The sequence below is a fragment of the Cucumis melo genome, chromosome 6 (assembly GCF_025177605.1).
Source record: "Cucumis melo cultivar AY chromosome 6, USDA_Cmelo_AY_1.0, whole genome shotgun sequence".
Classification (NCBI taxonomy): domain Eukaryota; kingdom Viridiplantae; phylum Streptophyta; class Magnoliopsida; order Cucurbitales; family Cucurbitaceae; genus Cucumis; species Cucumis melo.
This window is the reverse complement of record NC_066862.1, coordinates 6,462,710-6,486,474: the sequence shown is the minus strand read 5'-3', so window position 1 is coordinate 6,486,474 and position 23,765 is coordinate 6,462,710. Positions and strand designations below refer to the sequence as shown.

General features: G+C 32.4%; 1 protein-coding gene and 2 long non-coding RNA genes across 3 annotated transcripts; all 3 read left to right on the top strand.

Annotated features, from left to right (window-relative positions):
* Nucleotides 1–2,607: 2,607 nt before the first annotated feature.
* LOC103483977 (structural maintenance of chromosomes protein 2-1-like) lies at nt 2,608–13,002 on the top strand. The gene is made up of 20 exons (XM_008440860.3): nt 2,608–3,143; nt 4,154–4,834; nt 4,979–5,122; nt 5,263–5,553; nt 5,646–5,831; nt 5,910–6,074; nt 6,167–6,226; nt 6,585–6,647; nt 6,746–6,837; nt 7,098–7,194; nt 8,290–8,406; nt 8,548–8,766; nt 9,206–9,346; nt 9,423–9,775; nt 9,978–10,071; nt 10,138–10,226; nt 10,339–10,564; nt 11,732–11,806; nt 12,043–12,180; nt 12,524–13,002. Exons 1-19 carry the CDS (start codon nt 2,826–2,828, stop codon nt 12,160–12,162), a joined length of 3,531 nt encoding a protein of 1,176 aa, XP_008439082.2. The 5' UTR covers nt 2,608–2,825; the 3' UTR covers nt 12,163–12,180; nt 12,524–13,002.
* Nucleotides 13,003–18,658: 5,656 nt separating this feature from the next.
* LOC103483976 (uncharacterized) lies at nt 18,659–19,431 on the top strand. Its single transcript, XR_536649.3, has 2 exons — nt 18,659–18,940; nt 19,060–19,431. It is a non-coding gene; the product is annotated as an uncharacterized LOC103483976 (long non-coding RNA).
* Nucleotides 19,432–21,826: 2,395 nt separating this feature from the next.
* Nucleotides 21,827–23,322, top strand: LOC127150018 (uncharacterized). Its single transcript, XR_007821938.1, has 2 exons — nt 21,827–22,075; nt 23,090–23,322. It is a non-coding gene; the product is annotated as an uncharacterized LOC127150018 (long non-coding RNA).
* The last annotated feature ends 443 nt before the right edge of the window (nt 23,323–23,765 follow it).

Sequence of the window (23,765 nt, the reverse complement as noted above, 5' to 3'; positions counted from 1 at the left end):
GATCCTTTTTCTTGTGCTTCGCTCGATCTCGATGCTCATTCATCGGAATTTTCTGAGCCAGGATTTTGTAATTAGAAATTGTGATTTCTGTATATACTTCTATTGTTTAGAAAGCTTCAGAATGTGTATAAAATCTCTTTCTCTTTTGCAATTTCAATTTCAATTTGGTGTGAGGAATTTTCTTGGATTTCAAACAGCACCGGGTCAACCGAGTGACGCAGATTTTGCTTGAATCGATGAACTCGAATTCTTTTGAAAGTAAATTACATTTTTTTTCATGCGTAAACGTGACTTCGTTTACGCAAACTAATGTCTACATTTAGTGAAATTAATTTCTCTATATTCAAACAAGAGAGTATAAATCATATAGGAAATTTATGCAAATCTAATTTGTCAGCAAAAGTTTCCCTTTATGCTCTTAAAAATTAATTTCCCTTTATGCAAATCTAATTTATGATCTTAAATTAATTTCCCTTTATTCTCTATATTCAAATAAGAATTATGATTTGTTTACCATTTTCACAAGTATCACATGAAAATCAAGAGAAACAAATTATTAGTGAGGGTATCTCGTGGATGTCATTTAAAAAATGAGTAAAATATGAAATTAATGTCACAAAATGACAAAAAGTCCCACACTTTGTTGTGCTAAGTTTTTCTGCAAAAATTTTTACAAGTAGTTTTAAAATGACAATTAAAAATTGCATAATATTTACACAAATCTCATTATAGATCTCACGAAATGACAAATTCCAGCACATGAAATTGTTTTTATCCTCTCTCTCTTTCTATATATATATATATATATATATATATATATGAAGGAAGTATAGGGATTGGGTTTAGGGTTGACCCTACCATCGTCGGTGGCAATGTGTGTGTTGTGTTGTGTTGTGTTGATCCTTTCCAAGTTTGATTCCAATTAAATAACTTATCATCTTCCTCTTTCATCCACTCATTGTTTTTTCCTTTTCTTTTTGTTTGTTTTTATTTTTCTTGTGGATTCATTTGGCTATGCATCACTCCATAACCGACCATGCCATTTCTAAACCACAATATATAATATTTCCAATAATCTCAAAAACAACTCTTCTTTTATTTTACAAATATTTTCTTTTATTCATTCACTTTTTAAAAACAAATTATGATAAATCAAGTCTCTATCTACCAAATCATCCTTTTTTATCAACTTTAATGCCGGAGATAGTGATCTTAAATGGTATGTTTTGGTCAACGTCAGTCCACTTTATTATTTCTGTTAAGAGATTTTTTATAAATTCATGTAAATTCAAGTATCACATTAATGTTTCATTAGAATTTATTTCTCATTCCAATACTCTGTAGATTTATAGTAATTAAGAATACATTTTAGCTTCACATACTAACCCTTAAAAATATCATCAATTTTAGTGAATTTCGGTTTTGGCTATTTTTTTTTAAAAAAAATGATTTTTGGGTTAAGTTACGTAATTTTTTTATGATTTGGACTTTACAAAAGCTACAGAGAAAATGAGAATTAGTTCCTATGATTTAAAAAGTTAGAACTTAGTCCTTATAGTTTGATAAAATCTCATATACAATAAATACTCTTTATAAATGATTTGATTTGATCCTAAAAACAATATGTGTCGTGCAGATTAGGTATGTTTTAACAACTTACACGGATTAAGTTTTGATTATAAACCATTAGAGACTAAATTATAACTTAACTCAATTTATAATATACAATTATTTTTAATTAATTTTTTAAATATTTGAACTATACCAAAACAATACTATTGAACAAAGAAAATTGACCAATTAAATCGTACTATGTTATCACAGCAAATTTGTTAATTATAATTTGATTGGATTTGGGTAATCAAGTTTTCTCATATTCAACCCAGTTCATGCTCTTGCTGAAAAAATGGGGCCAAAGAAATAGACTTTGTCATTCATTTGGGCATCTTTAATTGAAAAAGAACTGAAGCTCCAAAAATGTGCAAGTTCTTACCAATCTTGAAATCTTCGTCTTCTGAAAGATTGAAAACTTTAAAGATTAAACTTTTCTTGAATTCCTTGAAGCTCAACAACCACAACTTCCTAAATATCAAACATAAAAAAGTTTAAGTCTTAATTTGTATTTGAGATAAAACATCAAATGAGTAAATATTAGAGATTGGATCCACAACACCATATGAATCAATATATAAATTTCAATTCCACAAATTACATTTCTCCAGAAATCTCGTGTGAACAGATACAAAAAAGGATATGAGATAGTTAAAATATAACAATTAGATTCAAGATAATGATAGGAGTTTATCACTGATGATGATAAACCATAAGAGTTCATCAACGATAGAAGTCTATTATTAAAAGACTTTGCTATATTTACGAAGTTTTAGAAGGTTGCTATATCCTAAATTATTATTCATAAAATTGATACCTAACCTAATAATCATATATTTTTCACTTTTATTTATGCATCAATGCTAGGCCTTGAATGGACCCAACATGAATACAGGCCAGGGCCCATAGTCGAATGAAAGCCCAAATTCATTAGAAATTTTATTTTTAATTGTTAATTATTTTTATTTTGAAAAGAACTAAGAAAGAAGAAGAAGGAGCAATTTCCCGCCTTCTCGTGTTCTCTTCTCTTCTACGGACAAATCTTCAAACATTTCTTCACTTCCAAAATTTCCCACAAACATACTCTCTGAAAAATCCACACTTCTTGGGTTTCGATTTCCGAAACCCGATTCACTACACCTCCCCTTCTAACAATCTGTGTTAGGGCTCGGGGTGGTCATTCGGCGGTAGCTTTCCAAGCATTTTTGGGAACGATGCACATCAAGGAAATCTGTCTGGAGGGGTTCAAATCCTACGCCACGAGGACCGTTGTTCCGGGTTTTGATCCTCATTTCAATGCAATTACTGGTCTCAACGGTTCTGGAAAGTCTAACATTTTAGATTCTATTTGCTTTGTTCTTGGAATTACCAATTTGCAGCAGGTTCGTGCTTCGAATCTTCAAGAGCTAGTGTACAAGCAGGGGCAAGCGGGTATTACCAAAGCAACTGTCTCCGTTGTGTTTGATAATTCTGAGAGGAATCGGAGTCCACTTGGGTATGAGGATCATCAGGAGATTACAGTCACAAGACAGGTTTTGTAAATCTGTAGCTGTTCTTTATTCTGTGTTGACTTTCATCCATTCTAGATAAATTGGTCATTTTTGTTTTTACTTACAATTATATGGCATGTTATTACTTTGGCTTGTTAATTTTCCATTACTATTGTCTAAGTTTAGTAGTGGGATTTGAAACAGCGTCTTGATTATTTGTTGCATAAGTGCTGCTGTTCATATTTCCCATTAGAATTTCTCACTAACTACGTAAGCTGTGTGGAAAATTACAGTTATTAGTAACTTGTACAAAATTTGCCAATTAAGTGGATAAGAAACCAAATACTGTTCCAAAATGTTGATGATTCGTTTTCCACCTACTTGTTGTTTGAACACAAAAAGAAAAGAAAAAGTAATTTGTACAACATTCATAGAAATGTATAAACATTCCTGGTCAATCTAATATATAACTTGCACATTCAAGTTGTGGTTTTAAACTAGTTGATAGTTGGGTCTCTCTCTCTCTTATTTTATTTTATTTCATTTATTTTCTTTTCTTCTGTTAGATTAGTTTGTCGCTGCTGCTGCCATCCCATTGTCATCCTACGGGGCTTTGCTTCACATACAATATCTTAGACTCTTCCAAGTTTTAGATTTTCTCTTTGAGTTTATCCATTTGCGTTCTGATTTGAAGGCACATCCCAATGCTTTTAACAATTCAAACCTTAGGAAGCATTACACTTGGACATCAGAATCTTGAAAGTTGAATTCTATTTCGTGCAATATTGTTTTAAGGGAATGGAAGTTTTTTTTTTTGACAATCACGTGTCAGGTGGGTAACATTTTCACGTTTTGGGTTAGAGGATAGCATGGACGATACCTTAGCTCAAAGAGAAAAATGTGTTTGCTATCCTCTACACCATGACATACATCTTTAGTTTATGTATATCTAGAAAGTAAAGAGAAAAACGTGAACTTTTCCTCAATCAATGGGTCTTCTTTTGTCAAATTATCAAATTTGATGTTTGAAGCTAATTTAGCACATTGTACAGATTGTGGTTGGAGGGAGGAACAAGTATTTGATCAATGGGAAGCTTGCGCAGCCTAGTCAAGTTCAAAATCTTTTCCACTCAGTGCAGCTTAACGTTAATAATCCACACTTTCTGATTATGCAAGGCCGCATTACCAAAGTTTTAAATATGAAACCGCCAGAGATTTTATCTATGCTTGAAGAAGCTGCTGGGACAAGAATGTACGAGACTAAAAAAGAGGCTGCTCTGAAAACACTTGACAAGAAGCAAAATAAGGTAGACGAGATCAATAATCTTCTTGACCAGGAGATACTGCCTGCTCTAGAGAAGTTGAGGAAAGAACGAATACAGTACATGCAATGGTCTAATGGCAATGCTGACTTAGATAGGCTTAAGAGGTTTTGCATAGCTTATGAATACGTGCAAGCTAAGAACGTAAGGGATAATGCAGCTAGTCAGGTAGAGCAAATGAAGGCAAATGTTTCTGAAATTGATGATGGCACAGAAAGGATGCAGTTGGAAATCAAAGATTTGGAGACAAAAATCACAACTTTGACTGCTGAAAAGGAAGCTAGTATGGGTGGTGAAGTAAAAACTTTGACAGAGAAAGTCGATAGGCTATCTGAAGACCTGATTAGGGAAACGACTATATTGGAGAATAAAGAAGACACTCTGAAGGGTGAAAAGAAAAATGCGGATAAGGTTTCTAGCTTACAATCTCAAACATAATTTTGTATGCATGACCAAACTTATGAACCCGATAGAAATGCCTATATAGTTATCTTTGGTCCATATAAAATTTCACATCTTTGGCCTTATTCTAATTTCTAATGTTGGTTTTGATAGATGGTTAATGATATAAAAGATTTAATGAACTCTGTGGAAGAGAGAGCTTCTGCTGTCAAAAAGGCTGAAGAAGGAGCTGCTGATCTAAGAAAATCAGTTGAAAAGCTGTCTAAGGACGTGGAAGATTATGAGAAAGAATACCAGGTAACTAATGGGTACATGTGTCGATTGCACTATTGACACTTCATTTCTTGCAAAATATCTCAATCACAAACTGCATTTGACATATAGGTGTATATTTTTCCCTTCTTTCCTTTCCTCTTCTTTTTAACAAACTTGTACAGGGAGTTTTAGCTGGCAAGGGAAGTGGAGATGAGGAGAAATGTCTTGAAGATCAACTAGGCGATGCTAAGGTAGCTGTTGGAAGTGCTGAAACAGAACTAAAACAATTGAAAACAAAAATAAGCCATTGGGAAAAGGAACTTGAGGAGAAAACTAAGCAATTATTGTCGAAGCGTGAAGAAGCTATTTTCGTAGAGAATGAGTTAAGTGCTAAAAAAAAAGATGTAGAAAATGTCAAGTTTGCATTGGAGTCTCTCCCATATAAAGAGGGTCAGTTAGAAGCTTTACAAAAGGTAAGTGCTATTTCTTTTATTCTCTGTACTAACTAATTAATGATTCTATATTGATTGGATTGATTATCCTGTTAACGTATTTCTTTTTGTAGGAACGTGCATTTGAATTGGAGAGAGTACAAAAGTTGAAAGATGAGATACGCAACCTTTCAGCACAATTAGCTTCCGTTGAATTCAAATACCGTGACCCTGTACGAAATTTTGATCGGTCAAAGGTCAAAGGAGTAGTTGCAAAACTTATCAAAGTAAAGGATAGTTCTGCAATGACCGCCTTAGAGGTAGCTTGTTATAAATTTTGCAATTGACTTGACGTATATCTACTTGAATATGTGCTCTCAAACTAAGTGAATATGCAGGTCACTGCCGGTGGAAAAATGTTTAATATAGTTGTAGATGATGAAAATACTGGAAAGCAGTTGCTTCAGAATGGTGATCTCCAGAGGAGAGTAACAATTATACCATTAAACAAGATACAATCCCATCCCGTTCCCTCTAGAATTCAACACGCTGCTACCAAATTGGTTGGTTACTTAACTATGTTCTCTCACAGTTTGTTGTCATCTTAAGTTTGTCTACTCAGATAATTATATTTTTTTTATCGTTGCCTTGTTAGGTTGGGAAGGAGAATGCCAAACTTGCACTTTCTTTAGTTGGGTATGACGAAGAATTGGAGGTATCCTTGTAATTTACTTTTTTGTTGGATGAGACTTCATCATGCTCGCCATGGTTTAGGCTTTAGTTGTTGGCATATATTGGCTTTTCTTTGCTTGTGAGATCTTATATTTAAGGAAAGCTTACATAATAGGTTTTGGAAAATATAGAGAAATTTATGCAGTTGAGTTTGATTTAGCTACCTGGTTGTGGTTGTATGCAATAGTGATTGTCATTTCAAGTTTGTACTAGAAACTTTTTTTTTATAGCATGACAAGCATGAATGGACTGGTAGCAATTGGCTTCTTTTTTGGTTGTTTAGGTAACTTTTGTTTTCTCAATGTAAATAACATGTTTCTGCAAATTGGTGGAAATTGTAGAGTGCAATGGAGTATGTTTTCGGTTCAACCTTTGTTTGCAAAAATATTAATGCTGCAAAAGAGGTATGCTAATTCAGTGTTTCTGCTGAGAGAAATAATGTGTTCTTAGAGTCCACAATTAGTTTTCTTATTGTAGACTTTTGGCATTTATTAATCTCCAGGTTGCTTTTAATAGAGAAATTCACACCCCTAGTGTTACACTTGAAGGTGACATTTTTCAGCCGAGTGGTCTATTGACTGGAGGAAGTCGCAAGTATACCTCAAAACTCTTGTTTATATCTCAAGATATAGTATGAGCACCAAATATTATTATGGATATGCAAACAAACTGGTGTTTCTTTTTTATACTTAAAATTTTTTGATTAGGTTCGAGGAACACCTTATGGCTTGACATGGGAATATGTTGAATGATAATAGCATATTTACCTTCAAGCTTTCATTTCTAAGAATCTAAAATGCTTTCAAAATTTGAACTCAACTTGTTAGATATTAAGCAACTATCTTTCTTGACAGGGGTGGTGGCCAATTGTTGAGACAACTTCATGATTTGGCTGGGATGGAAGCCGAACTTTCCACACATCAGAAAAAATTATCTGACATTGAAGCAAAGGTAGGCTGTACAGTTTCTCTCCATTCTTATGAAAAGTGAGAAATATAAATATACCAGTTATTAAGAGATTTCTGCAATATATTTCTGAAGTTAATTGGTTGTAGTTTATACCATTTATTGGTTTTAAAATTAATAACGTCAATAGGTTATACCTGGCTTTATTACATGATACACAAAATGAGGAATTCCTTAATGTAACAAGCAAATACAGAATGCTTGATTTTTCTCTATCTTGCCCTTTTCTTCTCTCTCAATCTCTCTCTCTCTCTATATATATTCATACTGCATGACATGACATATATAGTGTCGAGATAAACTGATAGCTGTTGATGTTGCTAATTTGAATTTGGAGGCAAGGTGGAAAGGTTTGGCAAGCATTGTTCAGAAGTCATGTTGTAAGCAGTTATACAAGTTCTAGGTTAATTTTGGCAAGCTTCAATTAGTGAAAATTTTGACAAGTTGAAGTATGATATAATATTGGCAATGTTGTATTATGTTGTTTTTTGGAGAAACATTATTTTTCTCTTTTGAAAAAGACCCAATAATAGGTAAATATAACACAAGAGAAATTGTAACTGATGGAATTAAAAGATAAAAGATAAATAAAAAATGGAAAAGTCATCTACAAAACAATTAAACGATAAATGATTAATATTTTCATTCAAATGCAACTATACCATACACAAATTTACATATTATTTAACAAATAAGATATAGGGAAATCCTTCTATCAAACAATGGAAACTTTCATCTTCGAACTTCGAAAATAACCCATTAAACTTATTCTGTTTATGTTGATGTAACCAACATCTGTCTTCCTTTATAATGTGATATTTGTTTTAATTTTTTTTTTGTCAAATTTGGTCTTCGTAACAGGGGAAAATAATTCAATATTCAAGTTTGTTATTATATTGTCAAGTTATATGTCTATTACGTGTTGAAGGTTGCACAACTTTTTTAATACTCCCGGATATATAAAACTATTTTACTTCTTTGTGGCCGGATGCTTTTAGAAAGTTGAAGAGCGTTCTAGACAGCTACCCATTTCAAAATTCTTATGTTTATTTGTTTTTAATTTATTGTTTCATATTTCAGATTTCGGATATCCTTCCACTCCAAAAAAAGTTTGCTGACTTAAAGACAAAATTAGAGCTCAAAATGCACGATCTTTCATTATTTCAGACAAGAGCAGAAGAAAATGTGCATCATAAGGTTTTATCGCTTGTGAACTCTTAGATAAGTTTAATGTTAGGAACTTAGGATTTATGTTTAGATTATTATTTGATGCTTGAGTCTGCTTATTGAACTCAATTTGTTTCTTTTTTTCATTATGTTCTCTTGGTTTCGTTTAAGCTTGGTGAATTGGTGAAGAGGATTGAGCAGGATCTTGAAGAATCAAAGGCTGCTGCTAAAGGAAAGGAACTTGAGTATAAAGATCGTGTAAATGCCGTTTCATTGCTTGAAAAATCAATCAAAGAACATGACAATAATCGGGAAGGAAGGCTAAAAAATCTCGAGCAAAAGATTAAGACAACAAAATCTAAGCTGCAGTCATGTTTAAAGGATTTAAAGGTAAACAAATTTAGTAGAAATTACAATTCCACTTAAGAAAAATATCATGTGGAATACATGCCTCTCATACGTATTCCTTTCAAACATGACGATATTGAAACTTTTGCATCCACTTGGTCAAGTCACATTTACAAACTTTCACCAGTGATGAGACAAGTTACAAAAACTGAATAAACATTTAGAAGAACCCAAATATTCAGAGGGAAGTATGTACATCTTCCTCTTTTACTTCATATGCTCCTTGCAAGAGTTGAGGCCTATGTAATATGAAGTTGTTATGGGCAAAGCCACCCACCATTTAATTCTATTCTTCTGGCGACTCTATGATACTTTATCGCTAAACACATATTCTAATAAGTTAACAACAGTTATGCCATTGATCTATCAACATGGTGTCTAACCTGTAATCCTTTTAACAACTAGTTTTACCCGCTTGTAGGGGCATGAAAATGAAAGGGAGAAGCTAGTCATGAAAATGGAAGCTGTTATACAAGAGAAGGCATCATTAGAGGCAGAATTAGTTGCTTTGAAAACACAAGTTAACAATCTAACCTTGGAAATAGAAGAACAGAGGGCCAAGGTAAAAGAAAAAACTTTAGCTCATTCAAGTAGTAGAGCAATTATTGACTATTTTTACCTGATTTTCACAATTATAGGTATTTTCTATAAAAAGTAATAATGATCATGCTCAATCTGAGCTCAACACAATTCGTTTGAAGATGAAGGAATGTGATTCCCAGATCAGTTGCATTGTTAAAGAGCAACAGGAACTTCAAAACAAACTTAGTGAAATGAGTATTGAGAGGAAGAAAATGGAAAATGAAGCAAAACGATTGGAGATGGAAAAGAAAGATTGTTCGGTTCGAGTGGACAAATTGGTTGAAAAACATGCATGGATTACATCTGAGAAACAATTATTTGGAAAAAGTGGAACTGATTACGATTTTGAATCACACGATCCTCTTAAAGCTATGGAGAAACTTAAAACATTGGAGGCTCAACAATCCAGGTGAGTGGCTATGGCTTAGAACTTTGACTTTTAACTATTAAATTATTTCAAATGGCTGTTCTAAAATTTTTAGGCGTATCGGAGGTTATTTAGTAGTTATGCAATACCCCTCTTAATTGATTGTTGTATACTTTAGAAGATTATGCTAAGATCATTACCATCCTACCCTTACTCTTCTCAAATCTTCTCTTTACATATGAAGCCTTGAGAAAAGGGTGAACAAGAAGGTAATGGCAATGTTTGAGAAAGCGGAGGATGAGTACAATGATTTGATGTCAAAGAAAAACATTATCGAGGTTAGTTTCCTCAATCATGCATACATTTTCTTGTCTTCGTTTTACTAACTCAACTCTACTTTTTAGAAAGACAAGTCCAAAATAAAGAAGGTGATTGAAGAACTAGATGAGAAAAAAAAGGAAACTCTGAAAGTTACGTGGGTCAAAGTTAACAGGTGATTTTGTGTAAATCATGTGCCACCTTACTTTGGTGCATTCATGTCTATTTTCTCCCATTGTACTTCACTTTAACGAGTGAACTGAGCATCTTATTTGATCTTTATGCAGTGACTTTGGTTCCATCTTTTCTACATTACTACCTGGGACCACAGCTAAATTAGAACCTCCTGAAGGTTGCAGCTTTTTGGATGGTCTGGAAGTTCGGGTGGCATTTGGTGGTGTTTGGAAGCAGTCGTTATCAGAATTAAGTGGAGGTCAACGATCTTTGTTGGCACTTTCTCTAATTTTGGCATTGCTTCTCTTCAAACCAGCTCCACTTTATATATTGGATGAGGTTTGTTCAATTTTCTTGACTTTAAAATTTGATCAAGATATTATGTCATTTATTTCAGATCTTGGTTTGCAAATTTGATGTAGACTAGCTCATCCAGTTTACTTACTGGATGATTTATGCCTTTGTTTAACTTAACACCTTTCCTGAAAAATACTTGGGTGAATTCCTGGTAGCACCTATTTTTTTACATCCCACCAAACTATCCAATTATAATTTAACATGTGACAAATTCTTTTTATTCCTTTTTTGAAATATTTTAATAATTTTTTTTTTTAGTGTGAATGGTGAAAAAGGATGCATAAAGATGGGTGTATGTATTAGGATTTTAATTTGAGTTTTGTGTCTTTTCCTCTCCTCCCTTTTGTCCCCTCTTCTTTCTTGGGGTTTGGGAATGGGTGCACACATGTTAAATATCTCACCCTGGTGCCCTTCTAGTCTTAAGTCTCAAAAGGGTAAGAAAAAAGGAAAGGGGTTATCGAAGGGAACAACTCCATGCCATGGACAGTTAGAAGGAATGGGTGGAACCAATCTGATAATGCCAATACCAATGTTTTATTTATTTTTTATTTAGTAGCACAGCTGGAAAGTGTCGGGATATATTGTTCGATGAGTTTTGGTCGAAATCACTGGGCTAATTGGAAGATAAGAATATTGCTCTTGATGTTTCTTCAGTGATAGTATCCACATGTTTATGTTAAAGAAAGTGGCTGTAATAGACTGTTCACCCGTCATTAGCTTTCTTTGCTGGTAATGACATGCATGGACGTCCATTAGATTTCTCATAAGACCATCTCGACATGTTTAAATCTCCCCCTATAATCAAGTGGTCATTACAGGGGTGTGATAGGTCATACAACTCTTCCTAGGAGGACAATCTTTCTTTAGCCTTAGTTGGTCCGTGCACTCCTGTCAACCAAAAAAAGTAACCATCCATGATAGTAATCCGTAATGAAAGGGATTAGCTACCTTCAATGACCTCATGAATTTGTGTCGATGGGTATTGTTGAAAGTCCTTTCCTTAATTTGTGCTAAAATGTTCGAGATGTCCTGTATTAATATTTGCATGGTAAAAATTTGTTCACTTGCATCTCTCTTGTTATAGTTTGGTTTACTCAAATTTAATTGACATCTAGTCCTCATCAAATTAATGTGCAACCTCATTTTCAGGTTGATGCAGCTCTTGATCTAAGCCATACACAGAACATTGGGAGGATGATTAAGGCTCACTTCCCACATTCCCAGGTTTCTTTCATTTTCTTGATACTAATTTTATTTTTTATTTTTCTTGAAATATGTTTACCATACGGTTAGACTTCCGAATAAAAGCTTGTAGGTTTATTACCCATAGAATAATAAAATTGTGAGATTTAAGATGGGATGACTCTCAGCAGCATTGAAACAAAATGATCCGTATTAATAAATGCGTGAACTAGACAATATCATGGTAGCTTATCCTTTTCATTTCATTTATCTCACAGTTTATCGTGGTTTCACTCAAAGAAGGCATGTTTAACAATGCCAATGTACTTTTCCGAACCAAATTTGTAGATGGTGTTTCCACCGTTCAGAGAACAGTTACCGCCAAGCAAAACAAGTGATCCTCGTAGCTGTACAAGGTTTTAGTCCTTTTTTATTTCTTTCTTATTTCTGTGGAAGCAATTGTTTTTTCTTATTTAGCTTGTCATATCCATGTTTTTGACCAAAAGTAATGCTGTTTTAGCAATTCATCACAGTCGGTCTTGTCATAATCACTATAAATAAGGTCGATGAAATAGCGTGGGATCATGATTGTCAAAATAAAGGTCTACTTTTTTTTAAGATGAAGGAGAACTTAAACTTTACACCTTCATTGGTCATCTGAATGAACAAGTCATAAAGCTTCCTCATTGAAAAATTGCTTCATAAACCACCGTTCTCTCAAACATTGAACTAACATCCCATTTGCTTCCGTTTGTTTAGATGGAGTGTTAAGCTATTTGCTCAGAGTTTGTGTGCAAATCCAACCAGTGAATGCGATCGCAGAAGTTGGTGTGTATTGTGTATGTATATGTTAAATCATTCTGCCTATATCCAGTTACATTTATGTTCTCAATGTACAAAATCTTGTAATTCAAGCGTAACATCAAAAGTTGTAGCAATTTGGAGTACAACATTGGCTCTCCCATTGATTAAATTTGGCCCAAAGCACCACTGTTAGGTTGGATAAATGAAACCAAATGTCATCAATTTGGTTTAGTCCCACACAAAAAGAATTTGAAGTTTTTGGATTGAATATGTAATGGAGTGCTGATGGTCAAGCCCAAGTGAGGCTAAATTGATTGGGTTGGAATGATTTGAGGTTGTTCCATGTGGGTTTGGACAATCACTTTTCCATTTTATCTAATCTGTATATAGTTTTAGTTTGAAATTTAGTTAAATATATTGTTGATTTGCAATTCTTTTTAATGAAATTTAAGAGAACAAAACGACATTAGAAGCAAGCTACATCTTCCAGAAATTTATTATTAATCTTTGGACCAGTTGCATAAAATTCCATCTAGTACAAACACTATCGATGAATATTAGTTCACTGGTGGAAACAATTGTAGTGACAGGTAAACTTGGAATTCTAAAAACACCTTGAAATTCTAAAAACTTTTACAAGTTCATTACTATATTTACAAATTTTTTTGGGATTAATTTCCTAATCATGCTATTTGTTATAACTTCTAGAGTGCAAATTAGAGAGAATGAGGTTGAAGAAGTTATTAGAAAAGACAGAGAAAATATGTAGAAAATGAAGGCTTACCTAAAAGCCATTTATCATTTTGACTGTCATGTCCCAAACTATCAAAGATGAATGGAAAATTTGGCAAACACTTGTTTGACTCGTAAACATTAATTTTAACTGTTCCAAACATATCTTTAACCTCAGTTCCATTAGTACACAGACCATATCTTTATATATCTAATTTGCCCCTATTCCAGTAAATAAGATTAGACATATTCAGATGGATTGTGGCTTGTTTAAAATTATGGCATCCCTCAAGATTTTCCTTGTGTTTAAGTTCTTGCTTTTCTTTTCTTTGCTTCTCTTTTACTCTTCCGTATTGGCTCCTCCCTTTCGTAAGTTTAATCTCTCTTATGTACTTCAACCTTTGCATTATCCTCAATGTGTTCAAGTTTCTCTCCCTTTTTCTGCTCACTTGAAATCATAATAAACTTAATTACTTTGGGGTTGATCAAGATAGTGTTAGAACTAAATGTCGATCATATTGTTGTGCCGTGTGGATAAGACTTTTGAAAAAAATAATGATAATCAACTCTAAGTCTAATTCGATTACTTTTAAAATGGGATAACTAAATCTCCTTAAACATAAGGGAAAAGGTATGCAGGAATTCATAAAATTAGGATAGAGATAATTCTCTATAGGCTTTCCTAACTCTTGAAGTTGACCACACTTCAAAATCATCATGCAACTTTACTTCCTCAAATCAAACGGACAAGTTGAAGTGCTTCCTCAAATCAAGGGTACAATTTCAACTCCTCCATGTATGCTCTCCCAGGTGAAAACCATGTAAGATGTGAGGGTAATTCGCCCATCTCGAGAAGCTTTCAACTTGACAGCAATTTTTTTTTTCCTATATTATTTTCCCCCATATATGCTCTCTTAGATGAGCTGTTTCCACATAAAGTCTTGTTTAAAATATGTAACAATTGACATGTTCAAAGTGGCAAGTTCGTAGAACAATCCCAAAAAGTCTTCTTTATTTTCTATTTATCTTGAAAATGAAGCCCCTCCTCACCTGTTTATAATTTGGTTTTGTTACTTAATATATATACACATATTTTAGCACATCTCTCCACCGAGAATTAATGGCTACACCAAGATTTTTGGTCTTCTTCTCTTTGCTCCTCCTTGTTGCTTTCAACTTTTCGACCGGGGTTTTGGCTCGAACAACCCGTAAGTCTTTGTTTTCTCTAATGTTTTTCTAGAAAATTAGATGTAGAGACAATCTGCGGAATACAAATGACGATAATTATATTACGTCTATTGGTATGATCCAGCATGTTGGGTGATTTAACGATTATAGATATATATGTGGAGGGCTACGTTGCCCTATGTTTGAATTAATTCATAAGCCCTATGTTTGACTTGTTTTCTTTCCCTTTAGGTGAAATGGTGGCGGTGGAGACTAATGGTGAAATGGGTCGGAAACTAACAGCTCGACAGTTGGATATCTCTTGGAGAGGAAATTATTCTCCTCCTCCTCCTAATCGTCCTCCTCCGCCCCCTCCTTATTTTCGTATTCCTCGCCCTGGTCGTTCATGTTATCCTCGTCGTTGTCTCCCTCCCTAATCATCAGTAAGGCAAAATCGTCAACGTGAATAATGGCAGATTGTTGTATGAACTTCCTAATTTTCTTTAAGGTTTGTGACGTTTAATGGTGTAGTGTGACTTTGGGTGGAGCCAGGGGCACAAGTGCATTTGGGGTTATCTATAATTCCTTTAATAATGTCAATTAATTCAATTGTGTGTGATCAAAGTTTTCAAGAATTCTGATGTAATAAAGATGGTTCTTTTATGTAAATGGAACTGAAAACTATGTGTTATTGACTGCTTTGATTCAAGTTTAATATAGATGAGTAATAATAATGAGTGTGGGAGTATGTTCATATCAAACATTTAAGAACTACACACCAAATCGTCAACATGAGTATATATAGTTAGCTGGTGAAGATCGAAAATCTCATACCTAAAGATAATTGATTATACAAATTCTTGCACGTTAAATATTAGTTATCCATTGCGACTTTAAGCTACGTTTGTTCACATCTTAATTCAATTCCACTTCTTTGTTTTGCAGAGAGTTGGCTAGCAAAATGTTGAAGTAGAAGACAACATTAACTATTCTAGAAGGTTATTTAAATATTTACAGTATGACATAAATATGTAAATTAGATTTCCCTAAAACTATGGTGAATGATGTAAATAAATATCTCAAAGTAAAAAAATTAGAAATATCCTAGGTCGAGGAATTCTAAGATAAGGATATAAATATCTCTAAGGATCTCACACCTATAAATAATGGTTGTATCTTCATTTCTAAACCAAGGTAAATAAGCATAAAGTAAGCAAAAAGAGAAATAAAGGAAGTAAGAGAGTTAGAGAGAAACTTTGAATGAAAGTGAGAGAGTGTTTTGAGAGTAAAAATGAATGTTTTTTTCGAAAGTGTGTCGGTTTGTAAATTTTCTTAATAAAAGTTTATTTCTTCTAATCGAGTGTTTCTTTCCTTTGTACCAATTTCTTCAACATGAGATGCATGAGAATATAATCAAAGATAGTTGTGCTTGAGAAATGATGTTTGTCTTTGATTATGCATATTATATATATTTTTAGAAATATAACAATATAAACATGATATATTATATAAAAACTGAAGATAAATAGAACCAAATATATATGTACTGTCTGGTTTAGTTTAGTTTGGAGCAAGGAGTTGGTGCAGTGAGTTAGTTTGGAATAAGTCCACAATCGAACTTTTCAGTTCGATTTGGTTTCGAAACTCAAACTGTGAATACCTCTGTAAAATAGATGTTTTTGTATTTATTAAATACATTATCAATATACTCTCATTGACACTTTTCAAATGTAATTAAATTCAAAATTCATTACTACTTCAAATTTGAAGTAAAATTTAAGTTGAGTTTTATAATGTGTCTCTAATCTTTGAATCTATCTTCTACTCAATTCATAGCTTTTAAAATAATTTCACCTAAATGTTTTGAATTTAATTTTTATTTCACCTCTTAATTAATTTTTAGTGTTTTAATTTGGTGTATAATAGGTTTAAATATTTTGCCTTTTTACCGTTGTGTTTTCTCATTTTCATTTTTTATACTAATTTCCAGTTAATTAATTTAAAATAATTTGATGTAAATTTTTCTAAAAATTAATTAAAAAGTTAATGAAAACTAATCTAATTACAATTAATCTAACTAATATTTTTAAATTAATTAATAGACATATTAATTTAATACTGAGATTGACTCTTTAATTTTATCTCAACAAGATATATAACTGTTCACACGAGATTTCCGAAGAAATTTGATTCGTGGAGTTGAACTTGTGTTGATGTTGTATTTATGTTGATTTGATGCGATGTGGTTCGATCTCTAGAATTTGATCCTCTAATTCTCTCTCGTCTGGATGCTTACGCTTGATTTGAGGAGGCGAAGCACGTGATGTTCTTGAAGTTGGAGTCTTAGAAGAAAGTTTGTATATTCGAAGAAGCTTCAATCTTCGAGGGTGTTCTTGAAGTTGAAGACTTGGAAGAAAGCTTGGATCTTCAAAGGAGCTTTAATCTTCGAAAGTGTTCTTGAAGTTGAAGACTTGGAAGAAAGCTTGTATCTTCAAAGAAGCTTCAATCTTTGAGGGTGTTCTTAAAGTTGGAGGGTGTTCTTGAAGTTGAAGTCTTGGAAGAAAGTTTGTATCTTCAAAGAACTTTGATCTTCAAGGTTGGTTGACTTCAGGAGTTGATGAGACTTCTATCTCTTGGGAAAATCCTCTCTAGACCTTATGGAGTCAAAAATTTTCAACCCCACAAATGAAGAGAATTCCTCTATGGGTAATTATAATGGATAGCAATTTTTAGAATAATTATTAAGTATGTAGCAATATTTTAAAAAAATTGCAAAAATAGCAAAATCTATCGGTGATACACTTCTATCGTTGATAGACTCTTGTGTTTTATCAGTGATAGACCATGTAGCAAATGTTGGTCTATCGGTGATAGACTCCTATCATTGATAGGTTTTGACAGATTTTGCTATATTTGCAATTTTTTTAAAATGTTGCTACATACTTAATTATTTTGAATATAATTGCTACATTTGCAACTATCCCTTCCTCTATACTGGTGGGCTTTTATGGACTTGAGCCTGTTCTGGTCCATGGACCATACATACCCATGGGCTCAATCACATGGATTTTTGGGTCATATTTTATTTTAGACTAAATTAAGCTTATTTTTCGGCTCAATTGAATTTTAGCCTAATTAAATAATATTTAATTGAACCAAAATAATTAATTTGACCCGATTGTCATAATAAAGACACGTGACATCATTAGAATTGTCCAATTTGTCTTTGAATTTAATTTGGGACACATACCAATTTTTAGTTAATCCCAAATATAATTATTTTAGTAAATGATGTGACAATTTGTGATTGGTTCCAAAATTTCTTATTCAACCATAACGAAAGCATGATCTCAACAACATAGGAAAGCTCAACCTTTAAGCCATTGGGTTGTATTTTTTGACTTTTCAACTATGTAGAAAAAACCATTAATTGCAAAAATCAAAGAATCTGTGGGTCAGTCACTTACCACTTTCTTTATATTCATTTTCTTTACCCTTTTTATTTCCTTGCGTAGTTAATTATTATTATTTTTTTTCTAATATGTAAAAATTATCGTGAATAGTTTTCGTGATAATTATTTCAAGTCTTTGTAAGACGACCTAAAAAGATATAATAGCTAGTTAAAAAGCAATTGTCATAAAATCTTCTTTCGTACCAATAATTTACTGTCTACAATAAAATTGAAAAAAAAACTCACATTCGTGTTAACAAATTTAAAATTTAGGATAAAAGTAGAAATTAAACTTAAGGACGCAAACAAACTTAATTAAAAACACTTTTTTCTTAGGCTCTCTTTTTGCTATCGACTTTTTCTAAGATGCAATAAATATGTTAAATTTTGGAAAAAAAACAATACGATAATTAATTAGGGATAATAAGTAAATGCATTCCATATGCAAGATACACACAATTTTATACATTTCCTCTCATAACTCATACTAACAAAACTGAAGATATTTCTTAACAAAAAAAAATTTATCGCACATGAAAAATTATGATTAAAAAATTAATTATATAAGATTAAAAAAAAAAGTGTTGCTGAAATGTATTTAAGTATTGTTTTTTTTAAATGGATGGTCGAAGAAATTAGACATGGAGGTATACTATATTATTGTTATTCTTTAAACAAAAAGTAGGGGTAAGTTTTCAAAAGAGAAAATATATAAACGACCAAATTCATTGACTGAACTAAACTAAGACCCAAAAAGTCCTGTGGAGACCAAAATTTTCTAATTTGTTTCCTTGAAAGTGAAGCCCTCCCCGTTGGCTTATTGGGTTAATTAGTTAATAAATACACACAATCATCAAAGTTCCTCTACATCTACACTAACAATCACCCTCCTTTGTAAGCTTTTTACAATCAAAACTAATGGCTGCAACAACTTTGGTCGCTTGGAAGAAAGTTATCTTCTTTACTTTGCTTCTTCTTGCTTACAACATTTCTGCGAGAGAACTTATTGCTCGCACGACCCGTAAGTCTTTTTCTCTTTCCGTAATACCCTTATGACAATATTCACTGTATAATCAAAGCATCATCGGTGATTTAACCGATTCCAAAAAATTTTTTACGTCTTTTGTTTTTGATAAATAGGTGAACCATCGCTGACGGGAGAGATGAATGATGTGATAGATCGAAGATTAGTAGTTAGACAATTGGATATCACTTGGAGAGGAAATTATTCTCCTCCTCCTCCCCGTCGTTCTCCTCCTCCCCTCTCCTCCTAAGAGCGCCAAGGTCTTGATTTGAACAATGGGATGTTTTTATTTTTAATTACCCTTCTTTGGTCTTTTTTTTGGGAGGATCTACGCAAGTTGTATGAATCAGTTATTATCCCTTATAAGGATGTAGCCATTTAATGGCGTTGTGTGTGATTTTGGTGGAGTTTAACTACAGCCACAAACACTTTTTGATGTTAAATTCAATAGTCTTGATATAATAATATTTAATCAAAGTTTAATAACATACACTTCTGATTTATTGAGCTTTATAATGTGTGATACAGTGTACTTTGATTCTAGTTGGTTAAAGAACCCTCATGTGTATGTGTTGGAAATGTCATGAATATATTATATATGGTGCTTCCAATAATCAAGCATAGCTCAGGAGGAATACCCCAAAATCTAATTTGTATAATATGCTATGTTGCCTCAGAAAAAAGTAGAGTTGTTTTTCTCAAAGCTACTGTAGTATCGAAGGTGATCTTTTTCTGGGGAAAATTGTATTATTTATTATCTTTTTCATTTCGAATATTATTATATCAAATTTATTTGTACATAATAACAATTGAATTATATTCCCAAAAGAAATAAAAAGTTTCATTGGAACTGTCGTATGGAAAAAAACTAATAAAGCTTAGCTAACAAATTATAAATTCCATTCAAATATGGTCAAATTTTGGCATTCAACAAAATACATATACCTTTGAACTTTAGAGGTTGCTTGACATTTAAACCTTTGGACTAATAACATGTATCAATTTAATCTTTGAATTGTTTGAAACATCAATTTATTTATTCTATTACATTTTTCTTTTAGAAAAACCCCTAATTAATTAATTTTATAAGTGGAGAAAATTGTAGGTGGATATAATAGAGGACCCAATGTTAAGCACAATGTCGCCGACAATAAGTACAATAATAGGGTTGTTGTAGAAACAAATAGGAAAATAATGACACAAAGATTGGTAATCTAGTTGGGTGCAAAATTACCTACGTCTGGGGAGTAGTGTACGGTGAAACTCATTTCACTATATAAAAAGTTTAGCAATTACAACAAAAGTACTTATTTGATAGCTAGACTCACTCTTTAGTGACTCTCGTATAACTTGCTTTCCACCGTTTCAACTTAGGATCCCCCTAAGTTTGAGCTCCACCCACTTCCACAAAAATGCTTCTTCAAGCTTTGTATGAGATACTCTCGCTACATATGCTTTGGGTTTTCCCTGAGAGTTTGAAATCCCCTCACATTCACACCACATTTAGGCTCCCCTAAATACAATATATATCGATACCGACCTCTTCTCGAGTTCTTCAATGGCTCTTGAAGAGCAAAAGTCTCAACGACAAGTATAAGTACATCAATTCATGATGATTGAGAGTTAGACAAACCCTAACCTCAAAATGTTTAATGTACACATTTTCCAACATGAGGCAACTGACCCTAAAAAAGAATGAGAACACAATATAAATATGACTAGCTATGGAAATATATTTTTGGAGAGAATAAAATAGTATTTACAGGAGAATAAGGAATCCACGAAAATATGCAAATCACACATATAGAAAATATATTTTGTTGAAGCTGCTGTTTGTCGTCTTGACATATTGACTAGCCATGTTGCTTAAGTTTTTTCTTTAAAAAAATCAGCCTAGCTATACGCTAAAGTAACATAAGTGAATCAATTTAGATTATTAAACAAAATTTTCTTTAAGAATCGTTCATGCATTCACTTTACGCTAATCTATTTTGTAAACTCAACATTTGAATAATAATTTATATATATGCTTGAGAATTAACGATGTAAGAAGAATGAGGTTAATTGAGTATTCTGGGTTCTCTTCTTTTCGCCCCAATCGTAATAAACTCTATAAATAGGATTCTTCCTCTAGTATGAAACCATTACCATCCTTATAGATTTACAATTTTGATCTTTCGGAAGATTACTCAATACTACTTAGACTACCTCAGTTAATGCACGTTAACTTAAAAGGAGGCATTTTAAAAAATAGTATAATAAACTCTAATATTTACAAAATATAATATAACAAAATTTGAAATTCTATTAATGATAGTTTTTATCCATGTTTATCCTATCAATATCTATCGGAGTTCTGTAAATATATTAAATAGTTTTATCATTTATAATAATTTTTTTTTTAAAAAATAGGACTTTAATTTACTCATATTATAAGTTTCTTGAGATAATAATCGAACAAAATAAGAAAGAAAAAGTAATTTAAAATTAATATATTTATAAAAATTTTAGCCTTTAAATGAGTACAACTATTAGTTTATAACTTTAATGACAATTATTAGGTGCATCTCTCCCTTCTCTACAAAACAAATGAGTTTTAAGAATGATTTTTTTAAAGGAAGAAACATACAAAATAGTCACATATCAGATTTTCGTTGAATGCACCTAAATTTTTTCTAAATTTTAATGGTTACAACTTGGATGTAAATTGATACATATGGATCCAAATAAAAATCTAAATCAATAGTGTGGGGGCGTGAGAAATCTAGAACAAAGTTTATGAACCACTTAAAATGGCCGACTTGTTTGACTCTTTAAGTTCAAATTTCAACGAAAGAATAATATATGGAGTAGAAGTTGTAAGTAGTCAGTAGGCCACACAGCCACAATTCTTCTTTAGTTTGTTACTGTCATTTGAGTTTCATCACCCTTTAACTAAATTTGGCTATAAATAATATACCAACTATTCAGCTACCTTAATGAAAAGCTTATCAATGGTCTCAAAAATGGCATCCTCCCCCATGAAGATTTCCCTTATGTTGAAACTGCTTTTCTTTGCTAATTTGCTTTTCATTGCCTCTACTACTGTTTCTGCAACAAACAACATTCCTTTGCTCCACAAACCTCCTATTCGTAAGTTCTCTTTCCCATTATTTTATCATTATTATAAATGAATATATCATGAAATCTATTTTACACAAGCAAGAAACATAAACTTCTCTTTAAAAGAAATGGGAGTCGAGTTGGTAAGAAAAAGATGGTGGTTGTTTGGAGGGGTGATATGAACACAACAAGGTATCTGGGGCGATCGTAAAATATGAGAACGATGGAAAAAAAGAGGGTTGAGTTGAACAAAATGCGTTCAGATGTTAAAATCAAGCCCAAAACGTTTAATTAAAACATGAGTTTTGGATTACATTATACTACAAATTCATTACATTATGGATGTCCAAATGCCTCCATAGTTTCATTTTGAATTTTGTTAAATCATCAATTCACTAATTGATGTAAAAGAGCCGATAATGAACAAAGGCTAATTTAATATTACACTATAATAAATTGGAGATCTCCCAACACATCAAGTCATTGGAATGTATACAAAAAGGCATTGGGAATAGTTCTCCCGACAACTAAATGGTCGTTGGAGATGTGGTCAGGAAAACCACGTCGGAAGAGGAACTTCCCGACGTAGAGAATGCAAGGTGTCGAGAATTTATCATTCTCGATACAGCATCAAGAGTTCTGATCTCCCGACGCATTTCATTTAGGCGTCGGAAACATATCATTCTAGACAACGCAATCGTGTGTCGGGAATAATCCTAGCACTCGAAGCGTAAATGAAACCGTTCGAAATTGGGGAGCTTCAACTCCCGACAACGTGCATTGAAAGTTGTTATTTTGATTTTATTTTTTTAGGTATAATCTGTATCATTTCTTTTTTTAGTTTCGATCTAAAATTCAATAAAATAGTCGACCAAAGCGTTATAAATTAATTAATAACTAATTTGAAATACGAAAGTTGGATCCACAAAATTAGAACATATTTCATAACAAACATGAAACAAATATTTCATAACATTGTGCTTTTGAAATAATAAATACATAATGTACGTCATCATTTAACAAATTGTTTTCGTAAGATTTTAGGTAAAATGGGTGTGGAGTACAAAAAAGGTGAGAAGGCTGTGGTTGTACCAAAAGTAAATAGACCAACTTCTGATGATGTCCCATGGGGTGGAGGCTATGTTCATCGTCCTCCAATCTTGAACAGCCCATGATGTATGAAGCTTTATAATTGTTTGGATGATCATCAGCTTTTGTGGAGCTTCAATCTCCAAGTGTTCTTAACCCTGCAATAAATTACTTCAATAATTTCATAATCTTATCTATTACTTTATTTATTCTCACTACACTATTCAAGCTCTTCCTTTCCAATGGGATCATATAGATTAATACTTCAACATGCATGCTCGAGTCATATTCATTTCCATTAATTTCATTTCTTGAGATAAATACTGTACTGTTGGGGTGACCCTAGAAAAAGACCTAATTAACAATAAAATAAGATGGCTCTATGCATATGTAACAATTTTTTGGTGCATTGGAGTTTCCCATAAGGTGCTTTTTTTTTATTTATTTATTTTTACATTAATTTTGTTGGTTTGTTTAAGGAGTATTTTCTAATATAGTAAAATAAATTAAAATATTTAAAAAATATAGTAAAATTTTAAATTCTATCAACGATAAAAATTTATAGACTTCGATCATTGTCTATCAATGCCACTGATAAAAACGTATCAGTATCTATCAATATTTATCATTG

Coding starts and splice junctions, on each gene's coding strand:
- LOC103483977 (XM_008440860.3), top strand. CDS start 2,826: ATGCACATCAAGGAAATCTGTCTGGAGGGGTTCAAATCCTACGCCACG. Junction 5,832..5,909: donor CTGCAATGACCGCCTTAGAG/GTAGCTTGTTAT, acceptor GTGAATATGCAG/GTCACTGCCGGTGGAAAAAT. Junction 7,195..8,289: donor TATCTGACATTGAAGCAAAG/GTAGGCTGTACA, acceptor TTCATATTTCAG/ATTTCGGATATCCTTCCACT.